The sequence below is a fragment of the Telopea speciosissima genome, chromosome 2, assembly GCF_018873765.1.
Source record: "Telopea speciosissima isolate NSW1024214 ecotype Mountain lineage chromosome 2, Tspe_v1, whole genome shotgun sequence".
NCBI classification, from domain to species: domain Eukaryota; kingdom Viridiplantae; phylum Streptophyta; class Magnoliopsida; order Proteales; family Proteaceae; genus Telopea; species Telopea speciosissima.
The window spans coordinates 75,463,543-75,487,307 of record NC_057917.1 but is presented as its reverse complement, the minus strand read 5'-3'; the positions used below and the strand labels follow the sequence as shown (position 1 = coordinate 75,487,307).

The 23,765-nt window shown below is 39.1% G+C and overlaps 1 protein-coding gene across 2 annotated transcripts; it reads left to right on the top strand.

Moving 5' to 3' along the window:
* The first annotated feature begins 5,624 nt into the window (after window positions 1–5,624).
* Window positions 5,625–23,639, top strand: LOC122651453 (hydroxyproline O-galactosyltransferase GALT2-like). 2 transcript variants are annotated; one of them, XM_043844843.1, is made up of 8 exons: window positions 5,625–7,352; window positions 18,523–18,755; window positions 19,351–19,641; window positions 21,584–21,712; window positions 21,855–22,028; window positions 22,771–22,878; window positions 23,005–23,238; window positions 23,269–23,639. In XM_043844843.1, exons 1-7 carry the CDS (start codon window positions 6,449–6,451, stop codon window positions 23,209–23,211), a joined length of 2,046 nt encoding a protein of 681 aa, XP_043700778.1. In that variant the 5' UTR covers window positions 5,625–6,448; the 3' UTR covers window positions 23,212–23,238; window positions 23,269–23,639. The 2 variants fall into 2 exon arrangements, with proteins under 2 accessions (XP_043700778.1, XP_043700777.1); XM_043844842.1 differs by having other exon boundaries at window positions 5,626–7,352; window positions 23,005–23,639.
* The last annotated feature ends 126 nt before the right edge of the window (window positions 23,640–23,765 follow it).

The following is a 23,765-nucleotide window of genomic DNA, read 5'->3' as shown; positions in this document are numbered from 1 at the left end:
TCCATACATTTTTGTGCACCGTTCGATGTGCCACATAGGTACACTGGGCAATGCACCGCACCTGAGAGGATAAGATGTTACGGCCTAGCAAATTTTGATCCGAACCCTAACCTAAATCCAAATGCATATCCGAAACCCGAGGTCATAGCACCGTGCACGTTATGGAGTATTGATTCGATGTTCGAACAGGTCGAAGATAAAGAAGGAATCCCGGTGGTAACACGCCGCTTGTAGGTAAAACGACAGATACCTTCCCCGTGCGGTTGTGGGATCCACACACAGATGTACAACTCGTGGTAAGGGATCATAACCTCGTATTAGGTGTTTTTAGTATTATAATTATGTCCATGTGGGTTCGCATACGAACCGCATCAACTTTTGGGTGTTCCGACACGAAGAAAACAAATACAGAATTCTCAGGTTGTTGTACTATTCGATTGTTGCATCAACCAGAGAATTGTGTCACCAAGGATTTTGCTCTTTGAGGCGCGGAGCCCGATGTTTGAGTCGGGGATCTCGCCGTCGCACCCCGAATATTGGATTAGAATGTTTTCCCCAACATTCTAGGACCCATGGGGCCCACAAAGTCCAATTACCTACGTAGGGGTCAACTTATTGTTTAAACAAACAAAATCTTACAAAAAGACAAATTTGGAATGAGAATTGAATTTGGATTATGTGGGTTATTAGGTTAATGACACATATTAACCACTCACATGACACCTATCAAAAACTTACATGACACTTATCAAATTTACAAATCGACTTAGATTAGCTTAACAAAGAAAATAATTAAACCTATCCACTGTAACCTTCTATACTAATCTCTACAATCAATTAAAGAAAAACTAAGACCCATTAACACCCCGTCCAATCGACTAATGTTTTAGCTTAGCAAAGGAAATTAAAACAGAGAAGGAGAGAAAAGAAGAAGAAGAAAGGGAGAATAAGGGTGCCGGATTAGGGAGTATTTGCTAACCTAAGATAAAATCCTCACCTCTTCTCATCTTTTCTCTAATTTAATCATAGTGGATCCTACTAAATCCATGATGATTTGGAATGAACCATGTTCTTTCAATTCCTATAGTTTATGAAATTGGATTTTAATTTATGGAATTAGAAGCTAAAACCCACGTATATATAAACCTTAACTCTATGCTAACCTTAGCACTAACCTATTCATAGCTCTAGGGACTGAATTAAAATAAATGATTCATATTCAGTCATATAGAATTGTTTTATCCAAAGACTGATTCATGAAATTACCTTCATGGCTGTACCCACCTTTAAAACCTCAATTATTCCATACAAATCAATCATAACATGGTTCTATTCATAGTAATGATCACAGAAACAACATCTATGATCAATTAAATGTGGATTCAACCCCCCATTAAAAATTATGTTTTCTTTGATTTATAGGTTGTTGTTGTGCATCTCTGGTCGATGTCCTAATCGACTGGGTCATCAACCAGAGAATGTCATTTTAATTCTACACCTATTACTAACTCTGGTCGATGTCCCAGTTGATTGAACCATCAACTAGAGAATAATGCCTTAATTTTTACACCTGTTATATCTCAGGTTGGTGTCCCAGTTGACTGGTTCATCAACCAGAGAATAACTGTTTCAATTTTTTAGCCACTGCCATCTCAGGTTGGTGTCCTGGTTGACTGTCTCATCAACCTGAGATGCTGTTTCACTTGTAAACACATCCTAGACCCTGTCCAACTTTACCACGGGATAACCCTAGGACTCCACAAGGGTTTTTGACGCTTTTTAACATCGGATATGGTTAAATATTCGTAGGACCTTACCATTCGCTCGTCAAGTCCCGTCGACCACCGACACCAAACAAAATCCAACATCACCATTACAATCATAACAAGGTAAGTGGGGGTAGGCTTTGATTTCTTTTAAGAGTGTTTATTTCATTTTTAGATGTATTTGCCAGGAATCATTTGCATATTTAAATTCATATTTTATTTATGATATTTATTGATTTCATTGTTTATAACTTATGGTTGTGAATGATATGATACGGAATGGTTGACAATGTGAATGGTTGTGATAGATTAGATACCGTAGTTGGTTTAGAAACGAGAGGTATGGTGAGTCGTAGTATGGGATGCGGGAGCACTGTACACCTCGTACTATGCCATTTAGACCACATATGGTTAAGAATGTCATTCCTTGATGCTACAACCCTTACCTGCAGGGGTTCAGGTGTTGGGTGATCATAGCTCCCTGTCACTGAGGAGTTTGAAGGACGCCGGGATGGGGTCCTGGCTATGATTATCGGGGTCTACCCGTGGGAAGGTATATAATACTAACGACCACTGTGGGCTCCCTACAACAGTTGAGGTTATGTCTTGGGGCGGTTAAGAAGGAACTGAGAATGTCTCCCGAGTTGTTGTCGTAGCACAGACCCGACTTAGAAATTTGTTTGTTGGATGGATTTAATATTAAAATTGAACCCATGCATTTAGGATGCATGCTTGTGTGTGTGTGGTCTATCCTTTACTTGCTGGGCTCAGTGGAGCTCACCTTTGTGGAATTTTCTCTTTTTAGATGATCCTACAGGTGAATGCATTTGTGGCAGAAAGGATTACTTGGAGAATAGAGACTGATGATGTGGCGTTATCTTTTTATTTTCTTTTGTTTAATACTATCCTTTTTGGTGGATGAATTTTCACTATCAGAATAGTTATGTGTTGGCTCGATGATTGTAAACTTGGGAATATCGAGCTATTGAAACTTTCAATGTAAATAATATGTATAAAACTTATAACACTTTACTTTCCCTGCACTCTAATCAATGTAACACTTGTTATCTTGAAATTGTGTTGTGCTTGTGACGTGTATTTACTGCATCCGGATTCTGGTGGTCTCCGAATACATCGGGTATTCGGGTCAGCCATTAAATCCTCCCAGGGGGGTTCCGGGGTTTGACATAAGATTCCCTATAGAAATGACTTCCCCGCCTTCTGAGTCCAACCCTTCTCATTAGGCACAATGGCTAGCTACCTGGTGGGTTACCCAACCCTCCTCTCTCAATATATTTTTATTCTTCTATTGGGAAACAAATAGCTCAAAAGTTTTTTTTTTAAATTTTCTTTTCTATCCCGTATTTTTTTTTTCTTTTTCTTTCCTTGTCTATCCATTTCTATTCAACCAAACACAACCTCAAGGGTGACTAAGATGAAAATCTGAAGAGTGAGACTAGGGGAGAGAGAGAGAGAGAGAGAGGAATTTGTAGAGGGTAGCTTCGTTGTGAACCTGGTTGTATTTGGTCACATCTGGCCCAGTTGAGATTTCTTGAAACTGGTTGTATATGGCCGCAGCTTCGACAAAGAAAGGGATTTTCTGACTATCTACAAGGGCACCTAAAAGCCTGAAACACAGATATGATATATGAGGCAAGTAAAAGATCAGTCTATGGTAATGCATACCAAACACAACGTAATAAATCATATCTGATGCAACCGTAGCCTTCCAACCATGATCTTAAACATTTAGACTTACTATTTATTTAATGTGTTTTTATCATTTCATTTCAATCTCAATATTTTGTGTCCCAAGTACCCCACACCGTAGAAATCTCAACTCTAAATCGTGGTTAAAGATAATGAACTATAGAGCTACAATTTGAATCGTTTGCAATCATATAGTGGACTTTATAAAATCAAGGTTGTGATATGTACGATTTCTTCTACCCAAAAAAAAAAGGAAGATATGTACGATTTCTTGAAAAGCATAACAAATGCAATCCAAATGTCTGATACATGAGAGGTCGAAGATATAAGCATCTCACCTTCCAAAATCATAGTGAAAACTTTGCTTTGAAGTAAGATTTCACTATCACTTCATCGAGGCGTGTCAAAAAAATTTGAGGAGAGGGGCTAGGTCCTCTAAGAGCTTTAGTTATATGCTCTTCATTTGAGGTTAGGTTGTAAATAGTTAAAAAAACTATGGTGAAATGTGGGGGATATTTTTAAGGGCCAAATATTCTTAAAATTGTGATCTACTACAAGCAAAATAATAATAGTGGGTGAGCCTTGCCGCAATAGTTAAGTCACGCTATTGTAATTTGTTGGTTTTAGATTCAAAATTTGGAAAAAACCTCTCTTGCATATAGTAGTAGTAATGAAGAGGAGATCAACCCGCAACGTTCCAATTTGAAAGATCAAGAACAAAACATTGATCATGATCATATGTGCAAATTGAATCCCAAATAAAATAGAATTATTTACTAAACTGAGAGATGTATTGAATGGACACAAAACAGCAACTGAGTGAGACCAAAAATTAATGATGAAGGCACCTTAGCAACCAACAGGACAAGTGGACAGACCTTGGTTAGAGTGTCTGACCCTTCTCATAGTAGATCCGAAGATTTTTTTGACAGATTTTTGACAGATGGGTGAAAACTTTTTTTACAAATGGATGTGTTGAAAAGTGATTGTGGATTAGACATTTGGTTGTGGGTTAAATATTTTTTTCTTTTTCAAAAACCCCAAAGGGGGGAGAGGGGGGGGGGGGGGGGGAGATTCCTAAACACATTTCTTTGTCATAAACCCCAAAAGGGGGGATTCCATACGTGGAATCCTATAAAATTCTATCTATCATATGTGAATAGTAAATCTCAAGCTTTAATACATGTTTTTTGGGGCACTATTCTCTATGTTGCAGCACAGGCTGGGCCCAGACACATGGGGGTGGCCACAATAACCACCTTGCCCCCTGCACAGGCTACCCATGTGCCTGAGCGTAGTTGCGCTGTGACAGAGAGAACATTCTCCCATATTCTTTTATGGGGTTTCTCATGCTTAGGATTCCATGTGTGGAGGAGTTCAAACATGATCGTTAGTGTTGCTAACAAAACCCAAATGTAGACATCTTGTTGAATTTTTATCGTATGCGGTTTTCTGACCGGTGCGGTTCCCTAGTACCTCTCATAAGAGGAGGGTGGACACCACTCGAGCAGAGTGTTCGATCAGGTGCTCTAGGTGGGTCCCATTCCCCTCTTGTGAGAGGCACTAGAGAACCGCACCGGTCAGGAAACCGTAGAAGATAATGATTCCATGTTGCAGCCCTAGTTGGAATGTTGGTTTGGATTTGTATAGATGACCCATGTAGACTTGTAGATAAAGCCAAACAGACCAACAACTCAATTTTTTTTGGTAAAAAAATGGGAAAAAGTTTTCTGTTTGGGAGTGTGGCCTACGCTAGCACTCCCATGAGTCTATCTCTCTCCTCTCCATGTGAAAAGATATCTCTATCCCTTTTTTTAAGGAGGAGAGAGATAGACACATGGGAGTACTGGCGTGGACCACACTTCCGTATAGAAAACTGCTTCCCAAAAAATATTTATTCAAATCAACGATCGTGTGTCACTGTTGTTATAATGGCCGGCACGTAGCCACGTATACGTAAAACTTAGAAGGGAAGTAAAAACAGGAGAAGAAAAATATGAGATATTGAATGAAAAACAATAAAAAAAAGACAAAACATTTCCCTCTTCTTCTGTTTGTCGAATTGGAGAGTCTCTGAGCGATACGGAGTTGGATTTTCATGGCAAACTTTAGCAAGAAGAAGAAGAAGAAAGAGAAATTCCTTCGCAGTTCTACTTGATCCTTCTTCTTTTTGGGCTTCGAAGCAAATGCAAGTGTTATTTGATTGATTGCCTCTGAAATTTGAAAGTTTTGTCCTCATTTCGCATTTCTGTACTTCCTTTCTTCTGTGCTTTGTTCACTAGGGTTCCTTTCGACTGAGTTTCTGCTTCATTTTTCCAGATTCTATCTAAAAAACAGGTTGTTTAGAGTGGTGGGAAACCGATTTGCGTAATGGGCTTGCAACTGTTTCTGCGTTGGTTGAGGAAGTTGAACGAGCCATGTGTGAGTTGGGTTCGAATTTCTTCTACGATTGTTGTTTTCGGTTCTCCATTATAATTAGGTTTCTCTCTCATGGTTTCATTGATGTTTGTTTGGTTTAGGATCTGCTGTATCTGCGAAGTGCTGTTAAGTTTGTATTGCGTTGATGAACCACTGAGTTGTGAATGAGATTGTTATCCTCCTCTTCGGTTTCGTTGGTACTGCTAGATTAGTTTGAAACAATGGTTTTTGATGCCAATATTGCTGTGTAGCAGTGCTCGTTGATTGGAGAAGCAGGACAGATTCCCATTGGATCTATAAGAATTTTGAATTGATTCTATTGGCAAAATGATCGTTGTGTTTTCCACTGAATCCCGGAGTTACATTGGTTGATTGGTGGGGGAGTTTGGTTTGATTGTCCATATTTTCTTTGGGAATGTATTGGCGGGTTTCTTTGCTCGTGGGATTTTGTTCATTTTCAGTTTATGAGTTGCGAAATGCCAGTTTTGAAGGTTTATTAGTGGGGTTTCTGGATATCCTGTGAATGGTTGCAGTTTTCTGAAGGGTTTCTGAGGATGAGGAGAGCCAAAAGCGATTCTGCCTTTGGGAGGAGGTTAAAATTGCCTTATTTTTTGCTGGCTATAGCGGCATTGTACTTGTTTTTTATAGCCTTCAAGTTCCCTCAGTTGTTAGAGATTGCTTCTGTGTTCAGTGGGGATGACAGTTTTGTCGGTCTGGATGGATCAGCAGTGGGTGAGGAAGATGGGGATATCAGCAAACCCTTCTTTAGTTCTTTTTACAAGGATACTTCTAATAGAAAATTGGAAGATAACGAGTACCTGAATGCACCACTAATGCCTCATAAGGAACCATTTCGAAACGAGACCGGCAAAGCTCCATCTGTCAAGCCACGTCAGCTGAACTATAGTCGGATAATAGGTGCTGTTTGGAGGCAAAGGAATAAGACAATGGATCAGTCTCTGCTGGAGAGAATGGCTGACGAGGCATGGACTCTAGGACAGAAAGCGTGGGCAGAAGTAGGAAAAATGGATACCAAAGAAGTTAATCCAGGTTCTGTACCTGAGGGGAAACCAGAGTTATGTCCTTCATCTATATCTGTGAGTGGAGAAGAACTTGAGAGGGGGGACAATGTTATGTTTCTTCCTTGTGGTCTTGCAGCAGGCTCTTCTATAACAGTGGTGGGGACACCCCATGCTGCTCATCAGGAGATTATACCTCAGCTTGCTAGATTGAGACGTAGGAATTCTATGGTATGGGTTTCACAGTTTGTGGTTGAATTGCAAGGGCTCAAGGCAGTGGATGGGGAGGATCCACCAAAAATTCTGCATTTGAATCCACGGTTGAAAGGAGACTGGAGCCTTTGGCCAGTCATTGAACACAATACATGCTATAGGATGCATTGGGGTGTGCCTCAAAGGTGTAATGGTTTATCATTAGGCAACAATGATGATATGTTGGGTAAGTTCTTATTCTGCTACTTTCAGTTTATCTTTTCTCTAACGGAAATTGTTGGCTAAGTAATGCTACCAGTGAAGTCATCAAGAATGTGTGTGTGAGTTTCTAGAAGAAAATTTCAAATTATATGTTATTAAGCGGTATACTATGAAGGAAATAAATATCCTTGGATTGGGATATTTGGAGGTAGTATGTGAAGTAAATCTCAGGACCTTTTGTTCAGGCTTAGGATTTCCAAAATATTACCGGATGAGGATAGGGGAGTAGATTATTTGCTCCATGACTAAAAAGGGGTTCCCAGTGCACGAGGCTCCCACCACTGCGGGGTCTGGGGAGGGTCATAATGTATGCAGTCTTACCCCTGCTTTTGCAGAGAGGCTGTTTCCAGACTTGAACCCGTGACCACTTGGTCACAATGGTGCAACCTTGCCGTTGCACCAAGGCCCATGACTAGAGATATAAAAAATAATCTAAAAGGATCATGATGCCATTTTTGTAGGCCATTATCTCCTTGTTATGCCAATGCCCATGTGGAGCATTGTCAATGCCTTGTGCACAAGGGTCCTGTTAGGATTGGGTCTTGAATATGGTCAATGGTGTCTGTGCAATCATTCTTCTTGGGTGCAACCAAAGTAGAGGATGAAGGGGAACTTGCTTGTGGTTTTGATTAGTAGATTGAAGTTAAATGCTATTTCATTTTGTGCTTTTTATGAGTTAAAGGGCACAACATTTGGAAACATGCATTGAGTATCGAGTAGTTTCTAAAGAAGAACTAAGCCACACTCAGATATAAGTATCCTATTGAAATTAAGAAAGAACAGTAAAATAACACATGCCTGGATTACTACACATACATAAGAGACAGTGTACAGTCTAAGAAATATTAATAATCAGGTAACTGCCTTTAAGAATTGCACTGGATTATGGGTTTATATTCTTTTAATTCCGTTCATGGCATATGGCTATCCTTGACATTGAGTTGTCTGAGCTAGTGGTGATGATGAACCAAAGAAAAGGGCCTGATTTTGTGTCCAGTCATGTTTACAGCCACTTTCATTTGTTTGTTAATCTGTAGAGTTTAGTTATGATGTAGGACAGGTGTGAGAATCCTCTTCAAACCACAATCCAGTCCTATTCTAGCCACAAGTATGATTTTTGGGGGTTTACGGGCTGTTGTAGTTGAAAGAACAAATAGAATGCTCTTAGGCAGTGAAAATGAAGGTTGGGAGAAATATGATGGAATAGACGACAATGGATTTGGGGTGATCAAACAGGGATGGTTTGCTGTAGATATAGAGTTTGAAAGAGAGGAGTAGATGGAAGAAGAAGAAGAAGAAGGAAAAGATAGACAACAAAGAAGATCATCTTGGCTTCACACCATCTTGGATTCACTCCAAGAATTGCATAGAGTCACTCATGCTTTCATTCATTTCTTCCTTGCTTCCATCTCCAAATACAGTCTTTTCTTAAACCCAAAATGAAAAAAAAGAAGGAAACTCCCTAGAACTTCTTTTCCAGCAATAATTACTCCCTAATAACTAGTTCTCCCGCAAATACTCCCTTACAGCATTAGTACGTAACAGTTCTGGCCCCAAATAAAAATACATCAAAATAATACAAAAAAACTACACATAAAGCTGGTCATCTAGCCATAATGAAGTGACATGTGGCTGCATAAATCCTTGAGTGATGTACTCATCAAGTTATTAGTGGGTTTAAACTCTGGACAGGTTTATTGGGTTGAACTGTTATGGAATCTTGCAGTTTCAATTATTTGACTTTTTTGTAACGTTCATAGTGAAAGAGGGGGTTGGGGGTTGGGGGAGGAGGGATGAAAAGATACCACTATTGAAAGATCACAAACATAGTCCATACAGACAATTTTAGTAAATCGAAATTCATAGTTGAAATATGTTTGGTATGGGCCAAAGTAACTAATGCATGGGATGTTAGTTTGGGTTGTCTTCTTTATTTTTTCTGTTACTTGTAAATCTTTTGAAGTTGTAGTAGGAGTTTGGGTCTAGAATGATTGGGAGTTGAATCTTGGGGAAATTATATATAGAGATGTAGTCAACCCTAAAGCATGTATTAATATATGGAATTATGTTTAGCCAATTGAGAGTGTTCTTGATGCAATCTGAAAATTAGATTATGGATCTCAGATGCAAGCAGGTCCAATGATCAATTCTGTGATCAAATTTGAGATAAAGGAAGAACTGCATTTTTAAGGGAAGAAATCTGATTGATGGAAGTGAAGAGGTAAGAGATGAGATCAATCTTCTTGGGAGAAGAGAAGAGAAGAAACTAGGTATGGGATACCAATCCTGTTACTTAAATTGACTCATAAAAGGGCTCCTAATCAAATTCAACATACTCAATAAAGTAAATAAACTCAAAACAGAACTCTATCTAGCTATTAAGTATTATAATTTAACTGAAACACTTAACTACTTAATCCTGTGTACTAACTTTTTCTTGCTTTATAGGCTTTACAATGAACACAAAAAAGTAAAAGTCCCAACCTATAATATAACTACCCAAAGGTCAATTTCAGCCTATTGGATTGCCACCAACACCTTATGTGCCTCCCAAGCTTCCGCATAGGCCTCCATGTGGGACTAATGTCTAGTGCAACTGCATCAATTCTCTCTCGGTTAAAAAAAAGTCGTCCTCAAGTTTTGTAGAGTGGGATGAACTCCAACGCACGATCAACATCCACCCTCCTTGATCTAGTGAAGTCAACAATTAGACCATGATCCAACGGCACAAAACCAACGATAATGTGAAAGTACAAATTCGACTAGTTCGATCAAAAGATCAGCTAGTTTATGCTCCTCCATGGGTGATTCTTCAAAGATAACTGGAGTAACTACATCTTCCATTGTCGGTGGTTCGTCGTCTTGTTCTACCTATTGTTCAACGACTTTGTCGAATGAAGATCCCATATAATCAGATGTAATCAACTATAGGTTCTTAAATTCTTTACATTATCGCCAAGTTTCTTCGATATTCTCTTAAACTGTTTGTAAGTTCTCTTGCACTAGTTGAAGTTGATGGAAGATAGCAAGCAAGAGGGTAGGATCCATAACAACCAGGTTTGGCTCTGATACCGATTAGTGTAATATTAAAATCCAGATTATGGATCTCAGATGCAAGCAGGCCCATTGGTCAAATCTATGATGAGATTTGAGATGAAAGACGCAACTGCATTGTTAAGGAAATAAATCAGATCTATGGAAGGGGAGGGAAAAGATATGAGATTGATCTTCTTAGGAGGAAGAATATATAATGGGGAGTGTACTACATATATAAAGACCTTCTAAAATTCTTAAATTGACTCATAAAAGGACTCTTAATCATGCTCACGCACTCAATAAAGTAAATAAACTTAAAACAGAACTCTATCTAGATATTAATTATTCTAAGCTAATTCAAACACTTAACTTTTAATCCCGTGTACTTTATCCCCACTTCACGGGGTCATAAATTAGACCCTTTACAATGAAACCCAAAAAAATAAAATGCCCAACTTATAATATAACTACCCAAAGGTTAATTTTAGCCAATTAGACTGCCACCAACACCTTATGGGCCTCCCAAGCTTGTGCATAGGCTTCCGTATGTGATTAATATCTAGTGGAACTGCATCAGTTCTATTCAACCATGTCAATTTGTGCTGTAGAGGATGGGTTTGCTCATGTCATTCGACTGATTGGTTTCTTAACCATAAAACTACCTTTTTTTTACTAACTCATCCACCACCCAGCAGCACCACCTGTATCTCAAGAGAATTCAAAATTTTTGAACCTTGCCGTGGATTAAACCCTATGAATTACCTATTTTAAATCTAGTTGATTTCTCTCTTTATTTGAGTAGTTTTCTCCAATTTCTATAATATAGCCTTATCCCAACTAAATGGGGTTGGCTACATGTATCCTTGCTCTCCTATCAGCTCTATTTGAAGTCATATAAGATCAAGGCCTAAGCTATGCATGTCTTTCCTCATCATTTCACTTAAGGTTAATTTAGGCTTGCGCCTGGCTCTTTTAGTTCCTTCAATTTGAATCAAATATCTCCTCTCAACTGGAGCATCCCAAGGCCTCTGTTGAACATGACCATGCCACCTCAAACAACTTTATCGGAGCATATTATGTATCGGAGCTACTCCCAACTCAGCTCTAATATGGTCATTCCTTACTTTATCCCTCCTAGTTTTGCTACACATCCATCTCAACATCCTTATCTCTGCTACACTTAGTTTATCTATATGATGCTTCTTAGCTGTTCAACATTCTGCGCCGTACATCATATCCGGTTGTATGGCAATCCTATAAAATTTCTCATTTAACCTTTAAAGGAATACGCTGATAGCACAACACTCCGGACGTACCTCTCCACATCATCCATCATATTTTAATTCTTTGGGCAACATCATCCTATATGCCACCTTCTTTATTTATGATAGAGCCCAGATATCTAAAATACCCACTTTGAGGAATCTCCCTCTCATCAATATTCACCATTTCGTCAACCATCCTTGTGTGGATAGAGTTCCACACCATATGTACTCCGTCTTTGTTCTATTTATCTTAAGACCTTTTGATTCTAAGGTTGATCCCAATAGTTTCAACTTGGCGTTAATCCTTGCTTTTGTTTCATCCACCAACACAATACCATCAGCAAAAAGCATACACCAAGGAACCTCATCTTGTATGCCTCTGGTCAAATCATCCATGATAAGCACAAACAAGTAAGGGCTTAAGGCTGATCTGTGATGAAGCCCACTTGTAATTGGAAACATAATAATGAGGAAAGAAGGCCCGGCTCCAAGTTGTTCTGGAATAGTGGCGTTGAGTTTCTCGACCCTTTACCTTAGGATTATAGTCAGTTCTATTTCTTGATGGGGGCAGGGAGGGGGTATCACTGCCTTGAGCCCCACAGTTCTTGTGCTAGTCACTACACTATCATACATATCTTTAGTTATGCCCACATATTTACATGATACCCTTCTCTTCTCTAGTATATTCCAGATTAACTCTCTAAGGATTTTGTCGTAAGCTTTTTCTAGGCCAATAAAGACCATATGTATATCCTTCGTTTCCTCTCTGTATCTTTCCATGAGTCTCCTAAGTAAGAAAATAACTTCCATCATGGATATCCCTGGCATAATTCTAAATTGGTTCTCCGAAATAGTAGTTTCCTTTCTCAGGTGGGTTTCAATAACCCTCTCCCATAACTTCATCGTATGACTAATTAGTTTTATGCATCTATAGTTTTTGCATCTCTGAATGTCACCTTTATTTTTGTAAATAAGGGCCACAATGTTTCTCCTCTAGTCATTTAACGTTTTCTTTGTGCCCTTAATCTTGTTAAACAACTTGGTTAGTCAAGATAAACCACAGGTTCCTAAGCTCTTCCACACTTTTATTGGAACTCCATCTGGGCCTGTTGCCTTGCCTACTTTCATCTTTCTTAAAGCTTCGTTTACTTCAGACACCCTAATTTTGCATATATCTACAATATTGGGTGTCTAGTTGAGTAATCCAACCTTATGGGGCACTAGTACTTGAAGGGTCCTCATTAGTTGTCTATAGAAATACCCTTTCCATCTCTCCTCAATGTCCTCAACCCTATTAGTACTTTACCATTGTAACGACCCAACCCCTCTCTTAGCATGAAATTGTCCGCTTTGGCCCATGGGCCTCATGGCTTTAAAATACGTCATATGACTCATATCAAGTAGAGGAGGCTACTCTTTATCAATAGCTCAAGATCTCCCTCCCTAGTCGATGTAGAACTAAGTTTGCACACCCTCACTGATCTCCCAAATCCCCTGGTACTAATCCGTCTCTTGGTGGGGACCCCTCAACGACCTCCCAGGAGGGCCGGTACTATGCCGTCTTCCTGGGGGTCACATTCTTCCCCTCACAGGCACAACGTTCCTATTGTGGCCCCACTACTGGTGTTAGGAGTTTGCTTTGATACCATTGTAACAACCCAACCCCTTTCTTGCCATAATATTGTCCACTTTGACCCAATGGACCTCACAGGTTTAAAATGCATCATACCAAGTAGAGGAGGCTACTCTTTATCAATAGTTCAGGATCTCTCTCCTTAGCCAATGTAGGACTAAGTTTGTACCCCCTCACTGATCTCCCAGTCCCCCTGGTACTAAGTTGTCTCTTGGTGGGGACACCTTAACGATCTTCCTGGCGGACCAGTACTATGCCGTTTTCTTGGGGCGTTAAGCGGATAATTTCATGCCAAGAGAGGGGTTGGGTCGTTCATAGTGGTATCAGAGCAAACTCCTGACGCCGGTGATAGGACCACAACAGGGACGTTCCCCCCCGCGTAAGGGGGGGGGAATGTAACGCCCCAAGAAAATAACATAGTACCGGCCCGCCTGGGAGATCGGCGAGGTGTCCCCACTAAGAGATGGTTTAGTACCAGGGGGTTTGGGAGATCGGTGAGGGGGTGCAAACTTAGTCCCACATCGGCTAGGGAGGGAGATTCTAAGCTATTGATAAAGAGTAGCCTCCTCTACTTGGTATGACACGTTTTAAAGCCGTGAGACCCATTGGGCTAAAGCGGACAATATCATGCCAAGAGAGGGGCTAGATCGTTACAACCATCTTCACTTTTAATACATCTAACATGGTCGAAATCTCTACTCTTCCTTTCTCTTACTTTAGCTATCTTATATATAGTTTTTTGGGAAAATTATAATGCTACCCCCTGAGGTTTGTACTAAATACAGTGCGACCCCCTGAGTTTAAGGTACTTGTTACACTCAACCCTACTCCGTTAGAGCATTCCCGTTAGTTGCTGACGTGTTGGCCATTGATGCCTTAAAATGACAAATATACCTTTAATGGGGTGTGAGTTTACCATTTTGCCCATAGGGCAGCCCAAACTTCACACCCCCTTCCCTTGGTACTCAAATTCGACGCCGGCGTTCCACATGTTGTGTGGAGGAGCCCGTCATTCCGGCAAGACTCGCAGAGTGCGCTCAGGCCAAAATCGGAAATCTTGAGGTTGCCGTTCTCATCGAGGAGGAGATTTTCCGGCTTGAGATCACGAAGGTAGACCCCTCGGCTATGGCAGAAATCGACAGCACCTCAAGAGGAGAAGAGAGATGTGTCGGCGACGTTTGGATTTTCTTTAAACAGGAGACAACGTGGTAGCCGACCCAATTCAAGGCTCAAGGAATGCATGCTTCCCTCACTACTTATCTGTATCTCTCCATTTTTTTTATCTTTCCCAATTCTCTCTCTTTCTCTTTATATATATTTTATTTTCTACCCATAAACCTCCAATTTTTCCATGGGTTGATTGATTGGATTTCGATGAATCGATAAGTGACTTCTTCTCCTTCAGTTTTCTTCCTTTCTTCCTTGTTATTCCCCTCCGTATGTATATTAGTATTGATACATGGACCCTCAAATTTTCCTCAAGTAAAGGCTACCCATGTAATATCTTTGCTTCTTCTTTCTGGGTTTTGATTGAGAAGAAAGTTTTCTTCTGTTCTTCTGGTGTTTTTGGGTGAGATTGATAAGAAGGAAGAACAGAGTTTTGGATATGGAAGGTGGATGTTTTACGACTTCAGAGTCTGCGTGTACTGCAACTTCGAGTAAAGGGTCACAGAGAGAGAAGCCTTACAGAGGTATAAGGATGTGAAAGTGGGGGAAGTGGGTAGCTGAAATCAGAGAACCAAACAAGAGATCAAGGTATGGCTTGGTTCTTACTCTACTTCCATGGCTGCTGCTCGTGCTTATGATACGGCTGTTTTTTATTTGAGGGGACCTTCTGCTCGTCTCAATTTCCCATAATTCTTAGTTGCAGAGGGTGAGCTTCATGACATGTTTGCTGCGTCAATAAGGAAGAAAGCAACAGAGGTTGGGGCTAGAGTTGATGCCCTTGAGACTGGGTTGATTGGTTCCCAATTAAAGCAACAGAGGTTGAGGCGGTGGAGGTGGTGGAGCAGTGGTTGAAGAAGAAGAAGAAAGAAGAGAAAGAAATTGCGCTGGGTCCCACTTTTTTATGTTAGAAAAATAAAAAATTGGGATAGGGTTATTTTAATTGAAGGGCAAATTGCCATTCAAATTTTATATTTAACACCGTCCACTTAAATGTGCTGGGTGTATATTTTGAAAACACAGGGGGTCGCACTGTATTTAATAAAAACCTCAGGGGTGGCAGTGTAATTTTCCCTAGTTTTTTTTCCTTTCCTTTGTGCTCAGGTTGTTATATGGATCATTCTATTTCCTCGCCCTTGCTTCCCCCACAGTCTTCTTAGCTTAATTTTTGGCAAATTTATACCTTTTTAGATCCTCGGACCTCTTTAGCGTTTTACCATGTCTTAAAACTAGCTTTCTTAGTCTTAATAGCTGGTGGGACCTAATCATCCCACCACCAGGTCTCCCTAGGGGCATGACGTTTACCTTTTGATTCCCCTAGTATCTCTTTCGCAACCTTCTTAATACAAGCCTTCATTTCGTTCCACACCATATTAGTATCGCCCTCGAAGTCCTGTTTTCCTTCTTTGACCACTTTATCAGTAAATAAATTCAAGGTATCTCCTTTTAAGCTCCACTACCTTATCTTAAGGCAAATATGTTCCCCCTATCTTACAATTTTGTGTAATGAGGCTCATATCCAAGACCACCAATCTATGTTGAGTGGTTAGGTTCTCCCTAGGTATAACCTTATAATCCTCAAAACAGTTATCGGACCTTCTTATTAGGAAGAAATCTATTTGGCTGATATGATAGCCCACTTTTGTAGGTAACTAAATGCTCCTGTCTCTTTTTAAAAAAAAAAAAAGTGTTCACAATGGATAAATCATAAGCGACCGCATAGTCAAGAATTGAGGCCCCCTCCTCATTCCTCTCTCCAACTCCATAGCCTCCATGCTACATAGCCTCTACGATCTCTCTCAACATGTCCATTCAGATCTCCAGTTTCTATATTGTTCGCTAAATCAAAATTTTATTACATTGCATTCCCACTGTTTCTCTATAGTTCTCCAAATAAAAACCCTATTATATTGTATTCCTTTTCATGGCCTTGCTTTCCTTCTCATACTCTAATCTTTAGAGTTTGTGTCAGAAAATTCTTATATGCATTAGGTGAGAGGTGATTTGATGGCTATCTTCTGGCTAGAATGGTCCCTGAAGATACAACTTATTGAGTGGTTTAGATCACTCTCTATCCGGCAAAATTTCATTCTATTGGGGATCATGATCAGCGACACCTTGGTCAATGAATGTGCTAAAGCAGGGGCTGTGTGGGATTTCATTTACTCAGGTCCCTTTCCAGCATTGTAGAGATTAATTGGTCCATGCTTTGGGATGCTATATACTGCGTCAAATGTCATGTTATTGCTATTTCTCCCTGCATTTGGTTGTTTTGATTATATCCTCCTGCTTGCAGGTCTATTCTTTATTTGAAGAAAAATCTGTTATTCATAAAAGTCAGAAATTAGATATCATGTCATCTTTTCTTTTTCTTTTTAAAGTAAATATAATAGATTCATTCGGGTAGTGCAGAACAGTTCAACATGAGTTGGAAATTTTTTGTTTTCCATGACTAATAAAGAAATTGCATCAATAGGACAAACAAGAAAGACTACAACGAACCCCAAACTCAGTTGGTAGGAGTCAGGACCAACACCTCACAATTAAGAGGTCGAGTTCAACTCTCCTTGGGACCCTACCTATCCAAAAAAAGAAAAAAGAAAAAAAAGCGAAGACTACAACAAGCCAAAGCCCCTAATAGGCTAGTGGAGAATCCGTGCAAGATTGCACTAGAATAGATAGACAATTATCAGTATGGCTAATTCACCTGTCATTTCCTTAGTTGATCTTTTAACTCTGAAGTGAGGACATTGGCTTCTCTAATCAGATAAGAGACGCTTTAAGGATTTGTTAGACCTCCATGAAATCCACCAGATGTTCAAACACTATTTGAAAAATAGTACTTGATTTTAAAAAAGACATTTAATCTTAAAAGTTTCAATTTATTGACTTTTCTTTTTTGGGTTTAAATTTAGGAATTAATGGTCAGATCTCTGAGATGATGCAATACATAACCTTGCACTTTAAGCAAATCCTCATATAGTTCCAGATGGTTCCAGAAATTGACATGGGAATGTGGGATCCATGTCAAATGTGGTTTAGTTGTACCTGGACATGTTATTGAATAATACTTGAAAAACAACATTTTGATGAAGTTGAAAGAAAATATAATAGTGTTTAGGGATTATGTCTGGTGAATGGTGTAGCTGGTGAGCTTTTTTGAACATTGGAAATACTAGAAAGCTGTAAAGTATAGATAATATAGCTGTGGCTGAGTTCCCTAAGATTTAGGTCAAACATAGTGGGTGCAACTCAATCCAAATTCACTCTCAACCTTGAACCAAATCAGGCCAGCCTTGTCTGGCTTTGGCCCATTTTGATTCAAAATCCTTCAATTTCTTTCACCAGGCTACTCCTGTTGCTCCCTAATCAAACAAATGCCATTTGGACCCATAATTCCATACTTAGCAAATATTCCTAGACATTTGTGGTTCCGTCATTTTCCATGTTATCCCAGGTTTACTTTTCTATATAGCTTTAATTAAAAATATTTATAATAAAGTAAATATTTTTACGTATTTTTCTTGGCTATTAGATATATAGATAATGCAAAACAAGCATGCCATGCAAAAATGTTGGGGGACATGGTCTCTCAAGCCAACGGATGGATACATATCACCGGAAACTTGATTTGTTTTAATGAATATTTTTAAGCTGAATCCTTTAGCAAGAGATAAATGAATTCTTTCATTTGGAGCTCATCTGGATCTTTGAGCTGCCTACTTGATCATCTGGACTGGGAGATTGCCGCAAGGTGGTGTTGACTTTTGATTCAGTTTAGGCTCCAAGGTTCTACTGCAATTCTATTTGGTTGCTGTTTTGTCTAGTTCATGATGCTTTTATTTGGTGCACCACCTTCCACTCTGGTTGATTGGTTCTGACTAATCCATATCCCGATAACTGCACCAGGCATATGAAATTTGAAAGGCAGTGAAATTTTGCTCCTTTATCAGATATAGAGCTTCCATCTCGAAGCTGCTATATTTTGTTTGAGTTTCACACTTTCACCCATATTTCTGGAACTTACTGTTGGACAGTTGATGGATTTGGGAGATGTGAGAGATGGATGCGGAATGATATTGCAGATACAAAAGAGTCCAAGACAAGTTCTTGGTTCAAGCGATTCATAGGACGTAGACAAAGGCCGGAAGTTACCTGGTCTTTTCCTTTTGCGGAGGGTAGCATTTTTATCCTGACTATCCGAGCTGGCGTGGGAGGATTTCAGATCAATGTTGGTGGCCACCATGTATCTTCATTCCCTTATCGAATGGTATGTTATGTTATTGTGTTATCCAGAAGTGCTTTATATGAAATATACCACTAATATTTGGATCAGAAGATGGGAATCAACTTTTTTTTTTTCTTCCAGTTGTCCAGTCAGTGTCACCTTGGTGTTTGTGAGATGTTTTCATCGATCATGTACTGTCCAGGAGATGCCCTAGGGCAAGGCTGACAAATCAAGTACTGAACCTTCTGGTCTTTCTCATTCTCTATGATGGCCAAATTATTATGGGGAATGGTCAAGAAAAATCTCAAACACCAACGACTAATAGCAACATATCTAGTGCATATTCACCTAGAACCATCAGATGCTGGGTCCTGATACTCATGGATGTGCTTAATGTATGTGGTGCAACTAAGGTTGATGTCTTCCTATTGTTGTTTTACCAAGAACACACGTTTTAACTTTCACCTGTCCTTTCCTATCTGTTCTGTGTCATCAGTTTTTCAAATAACCATCAATTCTCTGAACTTTTGTTCCATTGTTTTCGAAGTTGTTGGTTATGTTCTTCAGAAGCTTCTCTTATTCTGCTGAAATGGACTTGAAATTGCTCTTCTGATGATCAGGCATTCTGTTTCTTCAGGGATTTACTCTTGAAGATGCAACAGGATTAGCAATTAAAGGTGATGTGGATGTGCATTCAGTGTATGCAACTTCTCTTCCTAAATCTCATCCAAGTTTCTCCCTCCAGCAATTCTTGGAAATGTCAGAGAAGTGGAAGGCCCATCCTTTGCCCGAAAGTCACCTACAACTTTTTATTGGGATTCTTTCTGCTTCGAATCACTTTGCAGAGCGCATGGCAGTTAGAAAAACCTGGATGCAATCATCTGAAATCAAGTCCTCAAACATAGTGGCTCGTTTCTTTGTAGCATTGGTAAGCTTTTCTATTTTTAATCTTTCTGAGATATTCGTGATTGTTTGTGCTAAGAAAAATATTAATTGAAAATTGAAATTAAGTCAATGGATTAGATATCTGGTTTTTAATCATGATATTCTTCCTATATAGGAATTGACTGGTGCTAGCCCATTCATGACATCTGTCTGGTGGGTAGCAGCATAGGAGTCCTCTTTAACACTGTTACTTTTGTTTCTTGACTGTTTCATTGTGGATTATCTATTGGTAAAGCTAGAGAGGAAGCAATTCCTATTACTAGATTGCTTTTGAAAGGGGATGTCAGCATGGTCTTATGAGTCCCTCAATTTTAAGTAGCTCATTAGTTTTTAGTGTGTCTCTGCGGTAAATGAAGAAAAATGTAACCGCGCCTTGGTTTCGGGGGGGGGGTGATAGCATTAAAAAATGACAAGCATCCTCAGTGTGTTCAGGTGATCTTTGGCTCTAAAGGTATTGTGGTTGTTCTGCCAAATCGTTACTAGGGGCAGGGCTTGGGGTTAGAAGGCAAAGGCAACAAAATTGAGTCAGTCTTTATTTGAGTCCATCTTCATGATATAAGTTTTTCACATTTACATCCTTCACTAGACAATACAAATCCCTCCATGACACAGATCACCAAAGCACTCTGAGGTTTCAGAAACCTGTTTTCTTCAGAGCAAATCAATGGAAGTAGTTCAAGATTCAGATGTAGTTGCCGTTCATCTATATATGGATGAATTAGGACCAGATTTTCTGTCAAACTTTTGTACTCTTCTAACTGAGCGAACCCTTCCATCAGGTCAATTTTCCTGTGGTCCATAACCATCTATTGAATAGATGTGTGAATTTGAATATTCTTGTCTCTGATGTCTTCTTCCTTTTTTCATTGAATTCTCTCTCAACCTCTCCCCATCCCTTAAAGGAAAAAGAAAAAAGAAAAGAAAAAAGATTCGATACATTTCTAATACTCTTTGAAAGAAGAGTTATAGACATTGATCTCATCTATAAACTAGCTGGTTCAATTTTGAAGTGTATCTACCATTTTCTGAATTGATTTTACCTGGAGATCCCTTGAAACATGATTTTGATGGTTAATTCCTGAGAGATCTCTGGCAGTTGGGTTTGCCTCAGATATTAGAAGGAGACATACCCGTGCACCAGTTGGTCCTGTTATAATGGAGGTACCTATAAAAACTGAGGTGCTCTCCATGATTCCAAGGTTGGGAACTATCCACTCTCAAGGTTATGAGATATTATGGAGGGTTACTTGTTTATCTTTGCTTGGGTTGCTTGAATCCTCATAGATGGCATGACTTGATCTTCCAGTCTGAGCTCCACCAATCCATGACAAAATCTCTTGAGCAGCTTGGTATCTTCCAGTTTGATGCTTGGGCTCAAGGACACATTTCTCAATGCTTGAAACCTGTATACTCATTAAAGCTCTAGTGAAGAGCTAGATAGCTTTTTCACACACAAATAGAATGTGATCACCAAAACATAAAAGCCATTAATAATCAAGATTGTACTCATGGCATCCTTTGCCTCAACGTGGGTTATACATCACTTGGTTAGCATTGTAACAGACCAGCGATACTGGGGGACTTCTCTTCCTTATTGAGGCATTGTACCATGTTAATTTCTTTTGGGGGCAAGTAGTTTTCTGAGGTTTTGTAGTTCTTTTACTTTCAACTTGCTTTTGCCTTCTCAAAAACAGTTGAGGAAAAGTCATTTAGAGAACCATGATAATTTCTAGATAGTGTGGAAGACATAAACGTGTGCATATACTGCCTTCAATGAAACCCCATTTCACCGGTCTATTCTCTACTGTTTGACCGTAAGTGGAAATCTTATCTCTACCTATGGATATATACTCTCGCATGCTTCTTGTTCTGTTATTAATAAATACTTAATAAATTTACTTGTGTTCCTACTCATTAACTTGTAGCATCCAAGGAAGGAGGTGAATGCATTGCTGAAGAAGGAAGCATCTTACTTTGGTGATATTGTGATTTTGCCATTTATGGATCGGTACGAACTTGTCGTTCTTAAAACTATCGCCATCTGTGAGTATGGGGTGAGTTAAAGTTCTTATGTATTTAATACTTTCAGACACCTCTCTCAAAATTGAATTTGATGATGGTTATTCAATGAACATTGAGTTTATTTGGGCCCCATTTTAAGTTTTTCTTGTTTCCCTAAATCCAACTTTCCTCCAGGTTAAGAACTTGACTGCTGCATACATCATGAAATGTGACGATGATACCTTTATTAGGGTGGACGCTGTATTAAATGAAATTAAGGCCATCTCTCCCAAGAAGTCCCTATATATGGGCAATCTGAACCTTTTTCATAGGCCTCTTAGAAAGGGTAAATGGGGAGTTACTTTCAAGGTATGTTAATGTTTTGCATTTAAATATCTTTGGGTTTCTGCAAAGATTTACTGAAAGCTTATCCATTTCCCCCTTTCCCAAAAGCCACCATCCCTAATCAATGATGCTTAAAGGGGATTGGGTTCGTCAGGACCCATTTGTTCATGAGTCCACTCGAGGGATATCCTACTTTGGTTATATTATTCTAACAATCTGATGTGGCTTGTGCTATTCATCACCTGTATTATTCTCTTTTTTCAGGAAAAAAAAAAATTGTTGTTACATTATTGTTCAGGATTTTGTCAATTTTGGGTGAAAAGATTTCTTGAGTTGGACATATAGAATGAACATCCGATATGTCCAACTCAGGGTGGGGGTAAACTTTTTCTTAATGAAATATGAGACATCTGATACATGATATAATTCGATTATTAGTAATAACACTTTGCCAGTTGGTCTCCAGAATTGGTTTATATTGTTCCAGTATTCAAGAACTCGACAAAATTGCTTCTGTTCTTGATATTCAATTAGAAAAAAGAAAAAAAATGAAATTCGATTTTCCTGACATTTTTTTTTTTTGAGTTAATTAGGAAGGGATTTTCATACAAATAAGAGAACCTGGGGGAGATTTTCAAGAAAATTTGATTTCCTGACCAAGAAAGAAAAAAAAAAATTGAGTTAATTAGGAAGGAATTTTCATACAAATAAAGAGGCCCTGGGGGAATTTTCATGATGTCCTTCCCTGACTCACTAATCTTTACAGGAGTGGCCAGAAGATTTATATCCTCCTTATGCCAATGGACCTGGATACATTATTTCAAGTGATATTGCAAGATTTATTGTCTCTCAACATGCCAATCAAAGCTTAAGGGTTCGTTATCGTGAAAATTTCGCCTACCCTTTCTATCGTTGTTGCTTTTTATAGATTTGATCTTTTCTGTTACTGTTGTAATTATTATTGATCTGTCCAATGACTCGAGAAATTTAACTTTGGCAGTTGTTCAAGATGGAGGATGTCAGCATGGGATTGTGGGTTGGGCAATTCAACAGCACCAGAACCGTCCAGTATTCCCATAACTGGAAATTTTGTCAGTATGGGTGTTTGCGGAACTACTACACTGCGCATTACCAGTCGCCCATACAGATGATCTGTTTATGGGATAAGTTGTCCAGAGGCCGGGCCAACTGTTGTAACTATAGATGACAATGAGTAGCTGTGATCATTGGAGGCTCCCGTAGCACGATTTATTTGCCTTCGAATATTTTTACACTCAAATCAATTCTGTAGATCATTGTAACATTACCCGGTAATTTTGGTCCTCATCTCCTTGCTTTAGAGATACCAGTGAGAATCTTTCATTTGTTGGAAAAGAGCATTGTATTTAGTAAGTGTTGAGTCACAGCTAAAGCATTAGGTTCTGGCTTATCTTCAATATAGGCCAAATTGTACAAGTATACTGTATATTTTTTCATGACAGTTTAAATTCAAAACTAATTGTTGAGTGATCAGTGAGAACTACCAAAATGTTATTCCATTCTTGAGTTCTATGTTGATTACATGAAACTGATATTTCTGCCATTTTCAGTATAATTGCATTTTGCTGGCAAACAAGAACTATGCTTACTCTAATGCCCTACCATACTGTAGCCTCATCACTCTTTTATCCTGATACAAGAAAGTGGAGAAATTTCTTATGCCTGGTGATAGCAAAGAAGGTTGAATGCAATTGAGCAGATCTTTTTGTATAAACCTATAGA

Bases quoted from the DNA above. Each gene is read 5' to 3' on its own strand.
- LOC122651453 (XM_043844843.1), top strand. From the start codon at position 6,449: ATGAGGAGAGCCAAAAGCGATTCTGCCTTTGGGAGGAGGTTAAAATTG. The intron at 21,713-21,854 runs GTGAGTTAAAGT...ACTTTCCTCCAG, and splicing joins TCGCCATCTGTGAGTATGGG to GTTAAGAACTTGACTGCTGC. The intron at 22,029-22,770 runs GTATGTTAATGT...TAATCTTTACAG, and splicing joins AATGGGGAGTTACTTTCAAG to GAGTGGCCAGAAGATTTATA.